The sequence below is a fragment of the Nerophis ophidion genome, linkage group LG08 (genome assembly GCF_033978795.1).
Source record: "Nerophis ophidion isolate RoL-2023_Sa linkage group LG08, RoL_Noph_v1.0, whole genome shotgun sequence".
Classification (NCBI taxonomy): domain Eukaryota; kingdom Metazoa; phylum Chordata; class Actinopteri; order Syngnathiformes; family Syngnathidae; genus Nerophis; species Nerophis ophidion.
The window spans coordinates 54,047,211-54,062,662 of NC_084618.1; the positions used below are offsets into that span (position 1 = coordinate 54,047,211).

The 15,452-nt window shown below is 40.1% G+C and overlaps 1 protein-coding gene across 3 annotated transcripts in view; it reads right to left on the reverse strand.

The window, feature by feature from the left end:
* Positions 1–15,452, reverse strand: part of snx29 (sorting nexin 29) — a 350,232-nt gene that overhangs the window by 120,117 nt on the left and 214,663 nt on the right. For 2 of the 3 annotated variants that reach the window (XM_061908913.1, XM_061908914.1), the window contains exons 17-18: positions 12,391–12,446; positions 4,343–4,424 (exon numbers count right to left, since the gene is read on the reverse strand). In XM_061908913.1, the coding sequence (XP_061764897.1) occupies positions 4,343–4,424; positions 12,391–12,446 (138 nt within the window). The remainder of the gene's footprint in view (positions 1–4,342; positions 4,425–12,390; positions 12,447–15,452) is intronic. The other variant, XM_061908915.1, reaches the window with a different exon arrangement.

Consider the following 15,452-nt stretch of genomic DNA (forward strand, 5'->3'; position numbering starts at 1 on the left):
AACATTTCCCTCTGTGATGGAAAAGATGACATTGGAATGGGCAATTACTTCTCATTTCCTTGCACTCCAGCAGAAAATTGTGCTCTAGAGTCTAGACAATACATGCTTACAGGAGTGGAATTCTAATTTGGTACCACACGACAATGATAGATATCACACGTATATTAGTACAATAGGCACATTTTCTACACCACGAGTGTCAAACTAACAACCCGTGGGACAATTAGACCATTTGAAAATCAACGTGCATCCAGCCCGCAAGGCACATTTCAGTCAATAGTAACCTTAACTAACGGAAACTTTAGCTTTATCGCCCCATTCACCTTATACATATATAGATAGATAGTACTTTATTGATTCCTTCACAAAAATTAATATTAGTATTATTTTTATTTTATTTTTTATTTTTATGGATACAGTCGTGGTCAAAAGTTTACATACACTTGTAAAGAACATAATGTCATGGCTGTCTTGAGTTTCCAATAATTTCTACAACTCTTATTTTTTGGGGATAGTGTGATTGGAGCACATTCTTGTTGGTCACCAAAAACATTCATGAAGTTTGGTTCTTTTATGAATTTATTATGAGTCTACTGAAAATGTGACCAAATCTGCTGGGTCAAAAGTATACATACAGTAATTTTGATATTTGGTTACATGTCCCTTGGCAAGTTGCATTGCAATAAGGCGCTTTTGGTAGCCATCCACAAGCTTCTGGTTGAATTTTTGACCACTCCTCTTGACAAAATTGGTGCAGTTCAGCTAAATTTGTTGGTTTTCTATTGTGGACTTGTTTCTTCAGCATTGTCCGCATGTCAAGACTTTGGGAAGGTGATTTAAAACCTTAATTCTAGCCTGATTTAGCCATTCCTTTACCACTTTTGACGTGTGTTTGGGGTCATTGTCCTGTTGGAACACCCAACTGCGCTTAAGACCCAAGCTCCGAGCTGATGTTAGGTTGTCCTGAAGAATTTAGAGGTAATCCTCATTTTTCATTGTCCCATTTACTCTTTGTAAAGCACCAAATCCATTGGCAGCAAAACAGGCCCAGAGCATAATAATACAACCACCATGATTGACGGTAGGATGGTGTTCTTGGGATTTAAGGCCTCACCTTTTCTCCTCCAAACATATTGCTGGGCATTGTGGGCAAACAGCTAAATTTTTGTTTCATCTGACCACAGAACTTTCCTCTAGAAGGTCTTATCTTTGTCCATGTGAGGTCAGATGAAACAAAAATTGAGGCCACAATACCCAGCAATATGTTTGGAGGAGAAAATTTGTAATAATTTAACCACATGACTAAAATCGACACTACTTTAACTATTAAACTGAATCTGTCAAGTGTATCATGATCAGTCCGATATCAGCAAAACAAAACTGGTATTGTCTGATATCAGCCTGCATTTAAAATCTGTGATACAGCCTGCGATACTACTGTTTACTTGTGCAAAGCTGGACAGCCAGTTTACATCTGAATGTTCTACAATAACCACGCAAGGTTGGTCTTTTCTTGTATTTTAGTGAAGTCATTAACAAAAGGTAAAATGCTATAGGCTACTAGAAGCCAGCAGCTACACAACAGCTGAGCACACAATAGCACACAAGTTAGACATGCCATATTTGTAAGGCATGTACAATATTACACATTAAAGATGCACGATAGCTATTGCAAAAGTGATTTACTAAAAAGACAACATGGCATGCTCAGAACGTGCTCAGCAATGTTCCCTTCTAAGGTGCGTGCCGAGGCAATTGCACAGTGCTCCCGTGTCCTCCGCACACGGATAATGTATGCAGCACAAAACATCTGAATCCAAAATCCAACCCAAACTTCAAACAAAGTAAACACAATTTATTCTGTCCCACTTTGCAATGGTGAACGGTAAATTGTCTGTATTGATATCGAGCTTTACTGTACCTGGATTGATATCCAAAGCGCTTTACAATTTGGCAATGCATCTCTGTGAGTGACAGGTCATAAGTGGTCACAACAGATAAAGCAATGACAACGTCTGCCGAGACGTTTTAAGGAGGGGATGGAGGCTGTTTCAACAATTACTTAATTGAGGAAAACTAATTATTGTCGGCATAACTGGCCACTTCCTGCCGTAATCACACGCAGACAAATATATAAACATGTTGTATTGACATCAGCCGCTCTTTCATTTGCGCCAAAAGACGCACACACGGTGATGTGTTCACAGACAAAAAAACAGTCGGACAACTCCAACACCACACAAAAATTGTGCCAGGTCGTTACACTGTGATGCGATTCACACGCAACCTATCAATGTCAATAACTGCGTGTTATGCGTAAGTGTTGCTATTTTGCAGGTTAGTTTATAGCAGCAGAGTTAAAGGGGAACATTATCACCAGACCAATGTAAGTGTCAATATATACCTTGATGTTGCAGAAAAAATACCATGTTTTTTTAACCGATTTCCGAACTGTAAAAGGGTGAATTTGGCGATTTAAACGCCTTTCAATTGATAGCCTGTCGAGCAATGACCTTTCACCCGTGACGTCACAACATGAAGCAATCCGCCATTTTCTCAAACACATTACACACACCAAGTCAAATCAGCTCGGTTATTTTCCGTTTTTTTCGACTGTTTTCCCGTACCTTGGAGACATCATGCTTCGCTGGTGTGTTGTCGGAGGGTGTAACAACACGAACAGAGACGGAATCAAGTTGCAAGAGTGGTCAAAAGATACAAAAGTCCCTCGTTTGTTCTGCACACTGTACCGACGACAGCTATGCTACGACAGAAATGGCAAGAATGTGTGGATATCCTGCGACACTCAAAGCAGATGCATTTCCAACAATAAAGTCAACAAAATCACAAAGGTGAGTTTTGTTGATGTTATTGACTTATGTGGAGTGTGCTAATCAGACATATTTGGTCACGGCATGACTGCAAGCTAATCAATGCTAACATGCTATTTAGGCTAGCTGTATGTACATATTGCATCATTATGCCTCATTTGTAGCTATATTTTAACCCTTCAGAAATTGTGATAATGTTCCCCTTTAAATGCTGCATGCAAACTCTTATTTTGGCAAGGCAAAAGGCAAATTACACCCACACTTCTCAATCACATTTGTGATTATTCTAGTGCCATGTATTAAGAATGTTAATATATGTACATTCATCAAAAATGTTGTTACTAGATTACATAAATGCTACTAAAATGCTGTAATGATATACTTTCCAGACAAAAAAGTTGAACACTATCACATGCTTGTGCTACAGCACACATATGATTGTTCAAGATGGGGTATGTTTTAAGGCAGGGGCAGGGAACCTATGGCTCTAGAGCCAGATGTGGCTCTTTTGATGACTTCATCTCGCTCTCAGGTAAATCTTAGCTGACATTGCTTAACACGATAAGTAATGAATAATTCCGCTGGTAATCACGATGTTAAAAATAATGTTCAAAATATAAAACATTCTCATGCATTTTAATCCATCCATCCGTTTAAACCGCACCTGTTCAAAAAATAACAATGTTATTAAAAATAATTAGAGACTTATTATACTCTAAAAATGTTGGTTTTACTTAAAAAATGTACGCATTTAGTTGATTCAATGTTAAAAAATATGATATGGCTCTCACAGAAATACATTTTAAAATATTTGGCTTTCATGGCTCTCTCAGCCAAAAAGGTTCCCGACCCCTGTTTTAAGGTGAACTAAATGTGATCTCTGATAGAGGTATATGTCTGAAATTCTTCCACAACAGATCGCCCCACCCATAAATTCAACGTTAGTAAATGATATATTGATAATGACTGCTATTATTTGATTATTATAATAAAAGATTTAACTTGCTAGGTCAACTTTGGGACATGTGTGATGCAACAGTAAAGGCAACACTCGTTTTGACCTTCAAAAGTAAAAATTTGAGGCCTTTGTTTATATTTGTGTTCCCTTTTACTCTTAGGTAAGCTATTTTGTATACAAAACATTATTAAAACACTCAAATATCACAAAAAATGACAAGTCAAGTTGATGTTGGATATAGACTTGTAACCTTGAACTAATTTCCAGACAATACGCCGCTACTTTTTTCCCATGCTGTGACCAATGTGCGTTATACAATGCTGCGGTTCTTTTACAAATTCTTCTGGGTTCGCAAACTTCACATGCCGCCAATGAATTTAGTCGTGTCACATCAGACCAATTAAAATGCCACAAACATGGTGGACAAATGAAATTGTTTACATTAACAGAAAGACTCTGGCCATGTATATGAAACAAAAATTCTTAAGGGACCAAAATGGCTTAGACATGAGTGTTTGATCCGACTGTCAAGTTGAAAGATTTTTTTCTTTACCTGATAGACGTGGTAGGCATTAGCGGCTCGGCCCTGCAGGAACACAGAAGGGATCCACACGTTGATGAGTGCCCGATGAGCCCTTTAGTATGACACAAATAACATCATCTTCACTGCTATGGCCGATTATGTTCATCTTCATAATCATCATTATCATCATCCACTCTTGACTAGAACACTGAGTGAGCTCCAGCAAGTGGGAAGTGTCACAGGAACATGAATGGAAGCATGCTGGGTTGAAGAAAGGGCTCTTTGAGCTATGGCAGGAGAAAGAGATTAGTGCTCTCGTTCGCTCTCTCTCAAGGAAGGACTAGGAACCATGATCATCGTCATTTGAGCAGATGTTCAAAATGGACCCAGCACGCCTCACCATGAATCCATAGAAGTGCGTGATTTGTATAATTCAGTCGTGTCATCTGTGTCTTTTTACTTTCTCGTCCTAAAGTACTTTTTGGCCTTTACACTGCCCTGCAGTTGGACCCTTGTCCCAAAACTAAATAATTCATTCATAAAATATTCATTATATTTGACATAAAAGAAACAAATTAAATGACTTGTGTGTAATATCATTTATTGTGAATTAATTTGTTATTAATTACAGTGTAACCCGCCTAAGTCGCCATCGTTTATGTTGTCAAACTCTCCCATGGTTGACTACTTTTGTTGATTTTATGAAAAATGTGTTTATTTTTATGGCGGCTGTCCAGTTACACAGCAAGACCAGGTGCACAATTGACCTGCTGTTAAAGAGTTAGTGCACTTTTGGGGGAATTTTCCCTATCGTTCACAATCATTACGAAAGACATGACGAATGGATTTTTTTTAATGCATTCTAAATATTAATTAAACCTAAATAAAAGTCCGCGTAAAGTTACGCCAATGGGAGTTCCACTATTGCCCTCTTTAAATCTGATAACCATTAAAAAAGCACCAATAATACTCAATTGCCTTTGTGTGACATGTATATAAACTAAGTATTAGTGATAGTTATTATAAGCACTAACACAGGCAAACTATTAATAGCGGTGATGTGATTACTTGCTTGTGTCCCTATGTTTACATCATCGAGTGGTCTGCTGTTTCCTCGCTTCCCTGTTCCCTGTAAGTGTATTGTACATCATAAATCATGCATCTCACCTGGACATGCGACATCTGAGTAGGTCAGGGGTCGGCAACCCGCGGCTCCGGAGCCGCATGTGGCTCTTTGACCACTCTGATGTGGCTCAGCCGCATACTTGCCGACCGCCCGGAGAAGTCCGGTAGATTTCCAAGTTTCAGTGTCTCTATCAGAAATCTCCCGAGTTAAGATTTTTTGATTTTCACCCAGACATCAACTTTGCCGTGCTGTGATGACAATGCCTCTAACACCCTTTCTACATGTCATCGCGCCAGGATTTTCACCATGCTATCTGCGTGCGTGCCCGCCGGACACATTTTAGATGCGACCTCTATCTGAACGCATACGATACTGCAAGGCATACTTGCTCAACAGCCATACAGGTCACACTGAGGGTTGTGATACAAACAACTTTAACACTCTTACTAATATGCGCCACACTGTGAACCCACACAAAACAAGAATGACAAACACATTTCAGGAGAACATCCTCACTATAACAGAACATAAACACGACAGAACAAATACCCAGAATCCCATGTATCCCTGACTCTTCCAGGCTCCATTATACTCCCCCCCCCCCCCCCCCCCCACACCTCAACCGACGCACAGAGGGCTGGGGGGATTGGGTTGGTGGTAGCTGGGTGTATAATGTAGCCCGGAATAGTCGGGGATACATGGGATTCTGGGTATTTGTTCTGTCGTGTCTATGTTGTGTTATAGTGCGGAGTTTCTCCTGAAATGTGTTTGTCATTCTTGTTTGGTGTGGGTTCACAGTGTGGCACATATTAGTAAGAGTGCTAAAGTTGTTTAAATGGTCACCCTCAGTGTGACCTGTATTGCTGTTGAATAAGGATGCCTTGCAGTCTCTTACGTGTGTCTGCAATAGCCTCGTCAAACAATTCTTTGGGCTGGCAAGCTATTTGTACAAGCTGTAGAGGGCGCTAGCGGTAGGGCCATCATTGTACGCCCTTATTATTGTTCATTGGGTGAATACCAGCGTACATTCGAGAGAATAATTACTCTGAAATTCGGGAGACTCCCGGGTAAATTGGGAGGGTTGGCAAGTGTGACGCTGTCAAGCGGCATTCATATAAAACTTGCGGGCCGCACTACCATTAAATTTTCATATTAAGGTGCGGGCCGCGTGTCTGAGGCCCTGGTTTATACATTGCACAAAGCAAAAAAAAAAAACTCTCTATGCAGTATTATTTAATTATAAATTTCAAAAGAGTTATGTGGCTCCCATTGTTTTCTTTTCTTTGTGAAACGGGTCAAAATGGCTCTTTGAGTGATAAAGGTTGCCGACCCCTGGAGTAGGTAATCAGTCAAGCGCCTACATTTTTCCATCCAATTTAGAATCTGGAACTGGCAAAAACAACACAAAAAGCGTTTGTTCCCCCCACACCACTCTGTTTCTTTGTGAGGATTACAGTCATTCTTCATTTAATTTGGGAAAATATGAACATCCCAGCAGCCAGAATTCTAAGGAGATCAGATCTTGCACAGTAAACGAGGTTTTATTGTTGTCATGATCTGTGGTCTGGATCATGTTTTTTATATTCTGCACCCTTGTTTTTTGTTAATTGCCATGGTTACTTATTATTTCCACCTGTCTCTGATTAGTGTTCGCCCGCTCACCTGCTGCCTGAGCACTAATCAGAGGCATTATTTAAACCTGCCTTTCCCTCCAGTCAGTGCTGGAGTATTGTTTGCTGTATGCTGTGGACTGCCATTTTTTGGATGCTGTGAGCTATTCCCTGGATCTCGACTCCTGTCCCTGTTTCCTGGTTTCTGGTTTGTGTTTTTCTTGCCTATTTTTGAACATTAAAAAAACGTTTTCATGTACCAAGCCTGTCATCTCTGCATCTTGGGGTTCGTCACCACCACTCCGTGACAGAATACTCCAGCCAAATACGAACCCCGCAGAGATTTCTATGGCGGAGAGGCTTGATGGGATGCTGTCAACGATGGCCGAATAGAGATGTTTTGACTCCTTTCAAGCTCCCTCCCACCCATCCCTGTCGTCTGTGGTCCTCTTTGGGGACGTTTTGGGTCCGCCCCTTGAGGGGGGGGCTAGGGCCGGGAGCTGTGCTAGTGGGGTGACTCAGCTGCACCCAACCAGGCAGCAACCTCCGGCCCGGCCATCACCACTGGTTCTCCGGCCTGCCAAGCCGCAACCCCCAGCTAGGCCACCTCCGCCAAAACCAAGGCTAGCACCTGCTCAAAGGCTAACTCCTGCTTCAAGGCTAGCACCCATTCCAGCTTCAAGGCTAGCACCATGCCAAGCTTCACCATGCCAAGCTCTATGCAAAACTCCCGTACCTGCACCACGCCGCCAAGTGCCACAAGTAGCAGCTCCACGCCGCCAAGACCCAAGGCAAGACCCAAGCCAAACTTCGCCGCCTGCTGCACCCCGCCAAGCTTCGCCAGTCACAGCTTCCACGCCTGCCACGAGGACGATGCGCACAGCTTCCACGCCTGCCACGAGGACGACGCGCGCAGCTTCCACACCTGCCAGGAGGACGACGTACGTAGCTTCCACTCCTACCACGAGGATGACGCACAAAGCTTCCACGCCTGCCACGACAACGACGCGCGCAGCTTACACACCTGCCACAACAACGACGCACGCAGCTTCCACGCCTGCCACGACGATGACGCACCCACCTCCTCGTCGACCACAGATGTGGCCGTTCCCTGGTCGTTCGCCACACCAAGTGCGTCCACCTCCTCGGCGGCCAAGAATGTGGCCGTTCCCGGGTCGCCCGTCTCATCAGGTGCAGCGGCGTTCTACACGTCGCCGCCACCTGGCTCTCCCTCGCTGATTGCGGGGACACTTGGTCTAGCAAGCCACCGCCGAGTCCCCACCCTCGCATCCTCCCATGACTCTTGATCTTGTTTTTTTGGTTTTGGACATCTGGGATCTGTCCTTAAGAAGGGGGTTCTGTCATGATCTGTGGTCTGGATCATGTTTTTTATATTCTGTATAAGACTCCTTCGGTTCCTGTTTTTTGTGCACCCTTGTTTGTTTTTAATTACCATGGTTACTTATTATTTCCACCTGCCTCTGATTAGTGTTCGCCCGCTCACCTGCTGCCTGAGCACTAATCAGGGGCATTATTTAAACCTGCCTTGCCCTCCAGTCAGTGCTGGAGTATTGTTTGCTGTATGCTGTGGACTGCCTTTTTTTGGATGATGTGAGCTATTCCCTGGATCTCGACTCCTGTCCCTGTTCCTGGTTTGTGTTTTTCTTGCCTTTTTTAGAACATTGAAAAAAAAATTTCATGTACCAAGCCTGTCATCTCTGCATCTTGGGGTTCGTCACCATCACTCCGTGACAATTATGTTTGTTGGCTCTCATAAAGTCTGCAGTGAGTAATAATCGGTAAAGGAGAAAACAAAGAATCAGATGTCTTAATGCATTTCTGCAATAATGCGCCAATTATGCTTATTTATATTTACCTATGAAAATAGGTAAATATTAAATTTTATCATAAATATATGCCTGTTACTACATTACATATGTATTTACATCACGTATATAAAACCTCAATTGAGGTGATTGGATGTATTTTTAGGGGCTCTATAGGCAGAATTGAACGGTTCAGACTTTTGATTGAATGTATTAATATAAAAATCCACCCTCCGTCATGTCTTTCATAATGATTATGAACAGACGGCAAAATTAAAAAAATTGGAGTTCCGCTTTCAGAGCAAAGTGAGCTTAAAAAATAAACATAGAGGTAATAACCTGGATTCTACCACAGTAAGTAATAAAAAGCACATTTATTTTCCTAAATTAACTAGAATTGTGCATGTATGTATTATAACCAAGACACAAAACCAAAAACTGCAGCTGTTAATAAGATTATAAACAATTATACAAAAAGAGAAAAATCTGACTTGAAAGAAAATGAAAAAAAACTTTGGCAAACACACTGCCGTAGGTTACATCCCTAATTATGTTTTACCTTTCCCATATCCTGAATTTATTGACGTTACTATTTAGTTATTATAGGTGATACTCTAATGTGACCACAAACATTAAAGTAATTAAAGTAATTTAGTCAAGTCACTGTGCGTTACTATTTTGGGCATTTTCCTTAAAAAGATGGATTTGCTTTCTTCTTTCATCTCGGGTAGTGATGTTGATGTAAAAGCAAAACAAACAATTGAGGAATTAGAGAAATTCGCATTTTCCAGCTGGAAATAGAACCATTATACTGTCTACAGATAATATTAAGGTTGGATAATGTGCCAGCAAGATCATGTAACTAATAAAGTAACTTGTAGTCTAACTCAGTTATTTTAAATTACTTTGTCAGGAATGTAACTAAGTTACTTTTTGAAGGTGTAATCAGATTACTTTTTCAAAGTAACTGTGGCAACAGTACAGTACTGATTATCAAACCGTACAAATCTGTACAGAAACTTGAATAATGTGCTCAGCATCCTTAATAGCAAAGAAATCTTCTTTTTTTTTAGTACTTTATTTACATGAAATACAATAATTGACAACACTGATAATTTAAAAGTCAACTTTTTGGTAGGCAGCAGAAAAAAAATCTATATTTAATAAATGACATACCCTCGAGCGTCATTTATTGCAATGACATAAGAGTGAAAGTGGTGTAAAATATGGCCATAATACTCAGAGATTTAAATTTTTTTTTAATCTACCCCTTGTTCATGTTTATATTCTTGTTCCCTTTTACTCTAGGGTGAGGTATTTTTTATACAAAACATGAATGAAACACACATATCTCACAAAAAACGACATAGCAGAAGCTCCATCGTAAAAATTGCAAGTCAAGGATGTGATGTAGTCTTCCTGCTTCTGTACAGTAGACAGATCGTGTCTTCCGGTACCGATCGTGTGGTGACGTTTTTACTCCTGCATTTTTAACTCACGCATTATTGTCATATAATAAGTGAATTTCTCATAAACTCTTCTTTCATCAATAATAATAAGCATTCCATAAAAGCTACGGACTAATACAGTTGTCCCTTTCCACATAGAACTTTAAATATCGCGGCATCGCCACATTGCAGATTTTTGGGGGATATTTTTATATTTTTTAAAAGCATATTCTACAAATCTTTGGTCCTTGTTCAGGCATTTTAGGCAAAATAATGATAAAATAAACAAAAAATATAAATACTACAGTCATGGCCAGTGAGTCAGGCATTGATTGATTGATTGATTGATTAAGACTTTTATTAGTAGTGAAGTGAAGTGAATTATATTTATATAGCGCTTTTCTCAAGTGACTCAAAGCACTTTACATTGTGAAACCTAATATCAAAGTTACATTTTTTTATTTTTTTTTTAAACCAGTGTGGGTGGCACTGGGAGCCGGTGGGTAAAATGTCTTGCCCAAAGACACAACAGCAGTTACTAGGATGGCGGAAGCGGGGATCGAACCTGCAACCCTGAAGTTGCTGGCACAGCCGCTCTACCAACCGAGCTATACCGCCCCAGTAGATTAGTAGATTGCACAGTACAGTACATATTCCGTACAACTGACCACTAAATGGTAACACCCAAATAACTTTTTCAACTTGTTTAAGTCGAGGTGCACGTTAATCAAATCATGGTAAAGGCAGCATTGCTCTAATGAATTAAACAACTGTAAAGGTGACTAAATTGTGTTATTTCATGTCTAAAAGGGTTCTCATAATGTTGAAAAACATATTAAGAAGGTCTTAAACATGTTTTTTATGATTTAACTATAAAAATATTTAATTTATAATTATTAATTCCTAGGTCGCGGAAATTCAATTATCGGGGTCATGTCCGGAGGGATGACTGTATCACCCTTCCTTATTATTTTGTCCAACAAATTGGTAATATGGGAACATATTTGAACACAGAAATTGAACAAACTTTCAGTAATTGCTGAGATAAGCAGAAGCAATAAATTAGCTTTGCTTCTTTCAACTACTTCCAGACATGTTTGTGGGTACACATGCAATGTTCTTTAAATGTAACTTCAATGTAACATGGTCCAAATAAACTAAATGGTGACTATTACCATTACCAGTTAAAAAAAAGAGTGTATAGACACGTATTTGACGTTTGCAAGATTGTTTTGTATATGTTGCACAAACTAAGTGCTCTGTTAAAGCTGAGGTACTTGAATCTTGTAAATCCCGCCCCTCACTCTGCCCACTTCATTGATAGTCCGTCCCAGTATCCTCCTCTCTGGAAGTGCACAAGAGCTGTACGTGCACACGCATAGGTTGACAGTCTGAAGTTGCATCGAAGGATCCCCTAATTGGTATTTTCTTGCTTACAATTTGCCACGCAAAAGGATACACACAACATGTAGGATAAATTAACATTAGATTATCTGTTTAGAAGGAAAACAGCCACTTGCGTGTCCAAGGTTAGTACAGGACGAGCCCTCAATGCACTCCATCTTGAATATGCCACACCAATATTTATTGGAGTTTAGCCTCTCCTTTGTTTTTTTTTAGACATACAGCGTCTTCCTTTTCTTTCTCTGATTTCCTCTTTTAGTTTTTTTTTTCTTTATCAGTCTATACTGTAAAAGCAAGCAGAGGTATCTTTCCAGGCGGGTGTTCGGCAGCCATGCTTTATCGAAAACAAGTTTGCACCGTGCACGCGCTTCACTATATATCGTGTCAGCCAATTAGGAGGTACCTTAATGGGTTTTGCTCAACCCTCCGTTCTCTGAATCCTACGATTGGATCTGGGGGTTGACCACCAAGAAGACAAATTATTTTGTCTTCTGGGGTTTTATTTTTCTAAAATACTTTTTATAAGGCACAGACAGAACACAGACGTCCATTTTTCCAGAAATTATTACTATTAGGATATTTACATATTTTTTTAGTTCAAGAATATAACATAGGTATCTCAGCTATAATATAACTGTATAAACCAGAAATAAGCAATTCTTACGTTTCAAAATCAGAGAGGCTGGGGTCGTCTGATGTCTGGCTTAAATCACCTGGAACCTGAGTATATAAAAACAGACAAAAAGTAAATTAATGATTATGCTTTTCCATGGGTTGTGAGGTTCATACATGCACCTGTGACCAGCTGGAATCAATGTTTACTCACTGCAATCAACATCTGGAACATTTTTGTTATGAGTGAACTGTGTAAACTGTTGTTGTTATCCTAATCTGACAACCCCCATGCAATTGTGAATGTTTGTGCGCGTGCGTTAGAGATGGAATGGTTCGGATCTCGTCACAGCTTTGTGGTCACAGTTTTAGGTTTAGTTTGTTGTACATTGTTGTTCTTTTTAATACCACATACTCCAATAATCCACCATTGTGGTTCTTTCAAAAACATCTTGTAAAATATAACTTTAAATGGCTCCTAGAGGTGCGTTCAAACACTGGTGGTTTGGCAATTTGCAGTGCGCCGCGAAAGACAGTGTTAATACCGAACAAAAAACAGTGTCATCTTTCACTCATGCCCCATAAACCTCGAGAACCGTCGTGGACCCGACAAAAAAATTAAACATGGTAAACTTTTTGTGGTGGTCTCAGCGTTTCAAAATGGGCCATTTTAAAAAACGTCTTTTTCCGTGTAACGAACGGCAGCCTTTGTTTTTGCATCACAAAATCGCCTTCCGCCCGAATGCAAGTGGGATAGGCTCCAGCACCCAAAAGGGACAAGCGATGGAAAATAGATGGATGGAAAATCACTTCAATTTTCCTACTTGAAATTCCCAAAGTTAACACGGTAACTACACGGGGATGGCAGAGTTAAACACAAAAGCATTACGGGCTCATCAGAGAGCTACATGGGGCGGTATAGCTCGGTTGGTATAGCGGCCGTCCCAGCAACTTGAGGGTTGCAGGTTCGATCCCCGCTTCCGCCATCCTAGTCACTGCCGTTGTGTCCTTGGGCAAGAGACTTTACCCACCTGCTCCCAGTGCCACCCACACTGGTTTAAATGTAAAAATTAGATATTGGGTTTCACTATGTAAAGCGCTTTGAGTCATTAGAAAAAAAGTGCTGTATAAATGTAATTCACTTCACTTCACATGTAGGCACGGCGATTAATGCGGAGCAGAAGGTGGAGGACACCACCGCCTTTTGGGGAGAACTTGGTACTAATTTGCCAATCGGCATCGGCGCCATGTTAAAAAACTTGTTGAAGACTTTCCGCCATCGTTGAGACACGACACGGTTCACGAGGTTTTAAATACAGCATGGACAACCATCCAAACTGGCAATGTGTGAATGGCCCTTAAAGTTCTGACTGTTAAATTAACTGTACAACTTTTAAACATAAACATAAAGTGGAGCACAAACTTGACCAGCATTAGAATTTCCTCTGTTAAAATAAAAACAAAAATGCATCCATACATCCATTTTCTACCGCTTGTCCCTTTAGGCGTCACGGGGGGTGCTGGAGCCTATCTCAGCTGCATTCGGGTGGAAGGCAGTGTACACCCTGGACACCTCATCCCAGGGACCAACACAGATAGACAAAATTCAGACTCACATTCACACACTAGGGCCCATTTAGTGTTGCCAATCAACCTATCCCCAGGTGCATGTCTTTGGAGGTGGAGAACATGCAAACTCCACACAGAAGGATCCCGAGCCCAGGATCGTACCCAGGACCTTTGTATTTTGAGGCAAACGCACTAACCCCTAATCCAGTGGTTCTCAAATGGGGATACGCGTACCCCTGGGGGTACTTGAAAGTATGCCAAGAGGTACGTGAGATTTTTTTTAAATATTCTAAAAATAGCAACTATTCAAAAATCCTTAAAAATATATTTATTGAATAATACTTTAACAAAATATAAATGTAAGTTCATAAACTGTGAAAAAAAAAATAAACAATGCAAAATTCAGTGTTGACAGCAAGATTTTTTGTGGACATGTTCCATAAATATTGACGTTTAATATTTCTTTTTTGTGAAGAAATGTTTGGAATTAAGTTGATGAATCCAGATGAATCTCTATTACAATCCCCAAAGAGGGCACTTTAAGTTGATGATTACTTCTTTATGTAGAAATCTTTATTTATAATTGAATCATTTGTTTATTTTTCAACAAGTTTTTAGTTATTTTTATATATATTTTTCCAAATAGTTCAAGGAAGACTACTACAAATGAGCAATATTTTGCACTGTTAAACAATTTAATAAATCAGAAACTGACGACATAGTGCAGTATTTTACTTCTTTATCTCTTTTTTCCAACCAAAACTGCTTTGCTCTGATTAGGGGGTACTTGAATTAAAAGCATGTTCACAGGGGGTACATCACTGAAAAAAGGTTGAGAACCACTGCCCTAATCCACCATGCTCCCCCAACAAAAGTGTATGTTAATCCCTATTTATTGGTGCAATACGTCATTGGAGAATTTTGAGTAGAATTTTAAGTCAAGACATATTTATTTTTTAACATAATGTGACCAATGGGTGCTTCAAGTACAAAATGCTTATATAGAATACTTTGCATAAAAAAAAAGCTTTGTTAGTGCAGTCAGACCGGATGTCATTGTGAAGGCTGGAAGTGCGCCGCTGTTCTTAAGGGCGCTTGATGGCTGCTCTGTTTTTGAGTGGTAACAACTTGAGGATGAGTTACGGCTACTCTCCTGTCTGTACATTGAGATTGCATCTCAACAACACAAGTAGATGAGATGGATTGTCCTGGCTCGCATTGGCTTCCTAGTCTATTTGCAGATTTAGCCAGTGTTTTAAGTGGCCTTACACGTTCTTTCTCCTTATGATGGTGGAATTTCAAACAGAAATGTCATCTCATGATTTTTTGCGTTTAACAGGATTACAGGATTCTATTTTAATTGGCCAATTCGGTTATTGGGGGGATCGTACAGCCTACTTGACCTCAGAAAGCACATGGATATGATCACAACTACACGTACATTCTCCAAACTGATTATTAACACAAAGAGAAATCATATGATCCGAGAAAAACACGTACGCCGAATCTTGTCAGGTCAACCGATTTATTTCATAAACTGTTCTA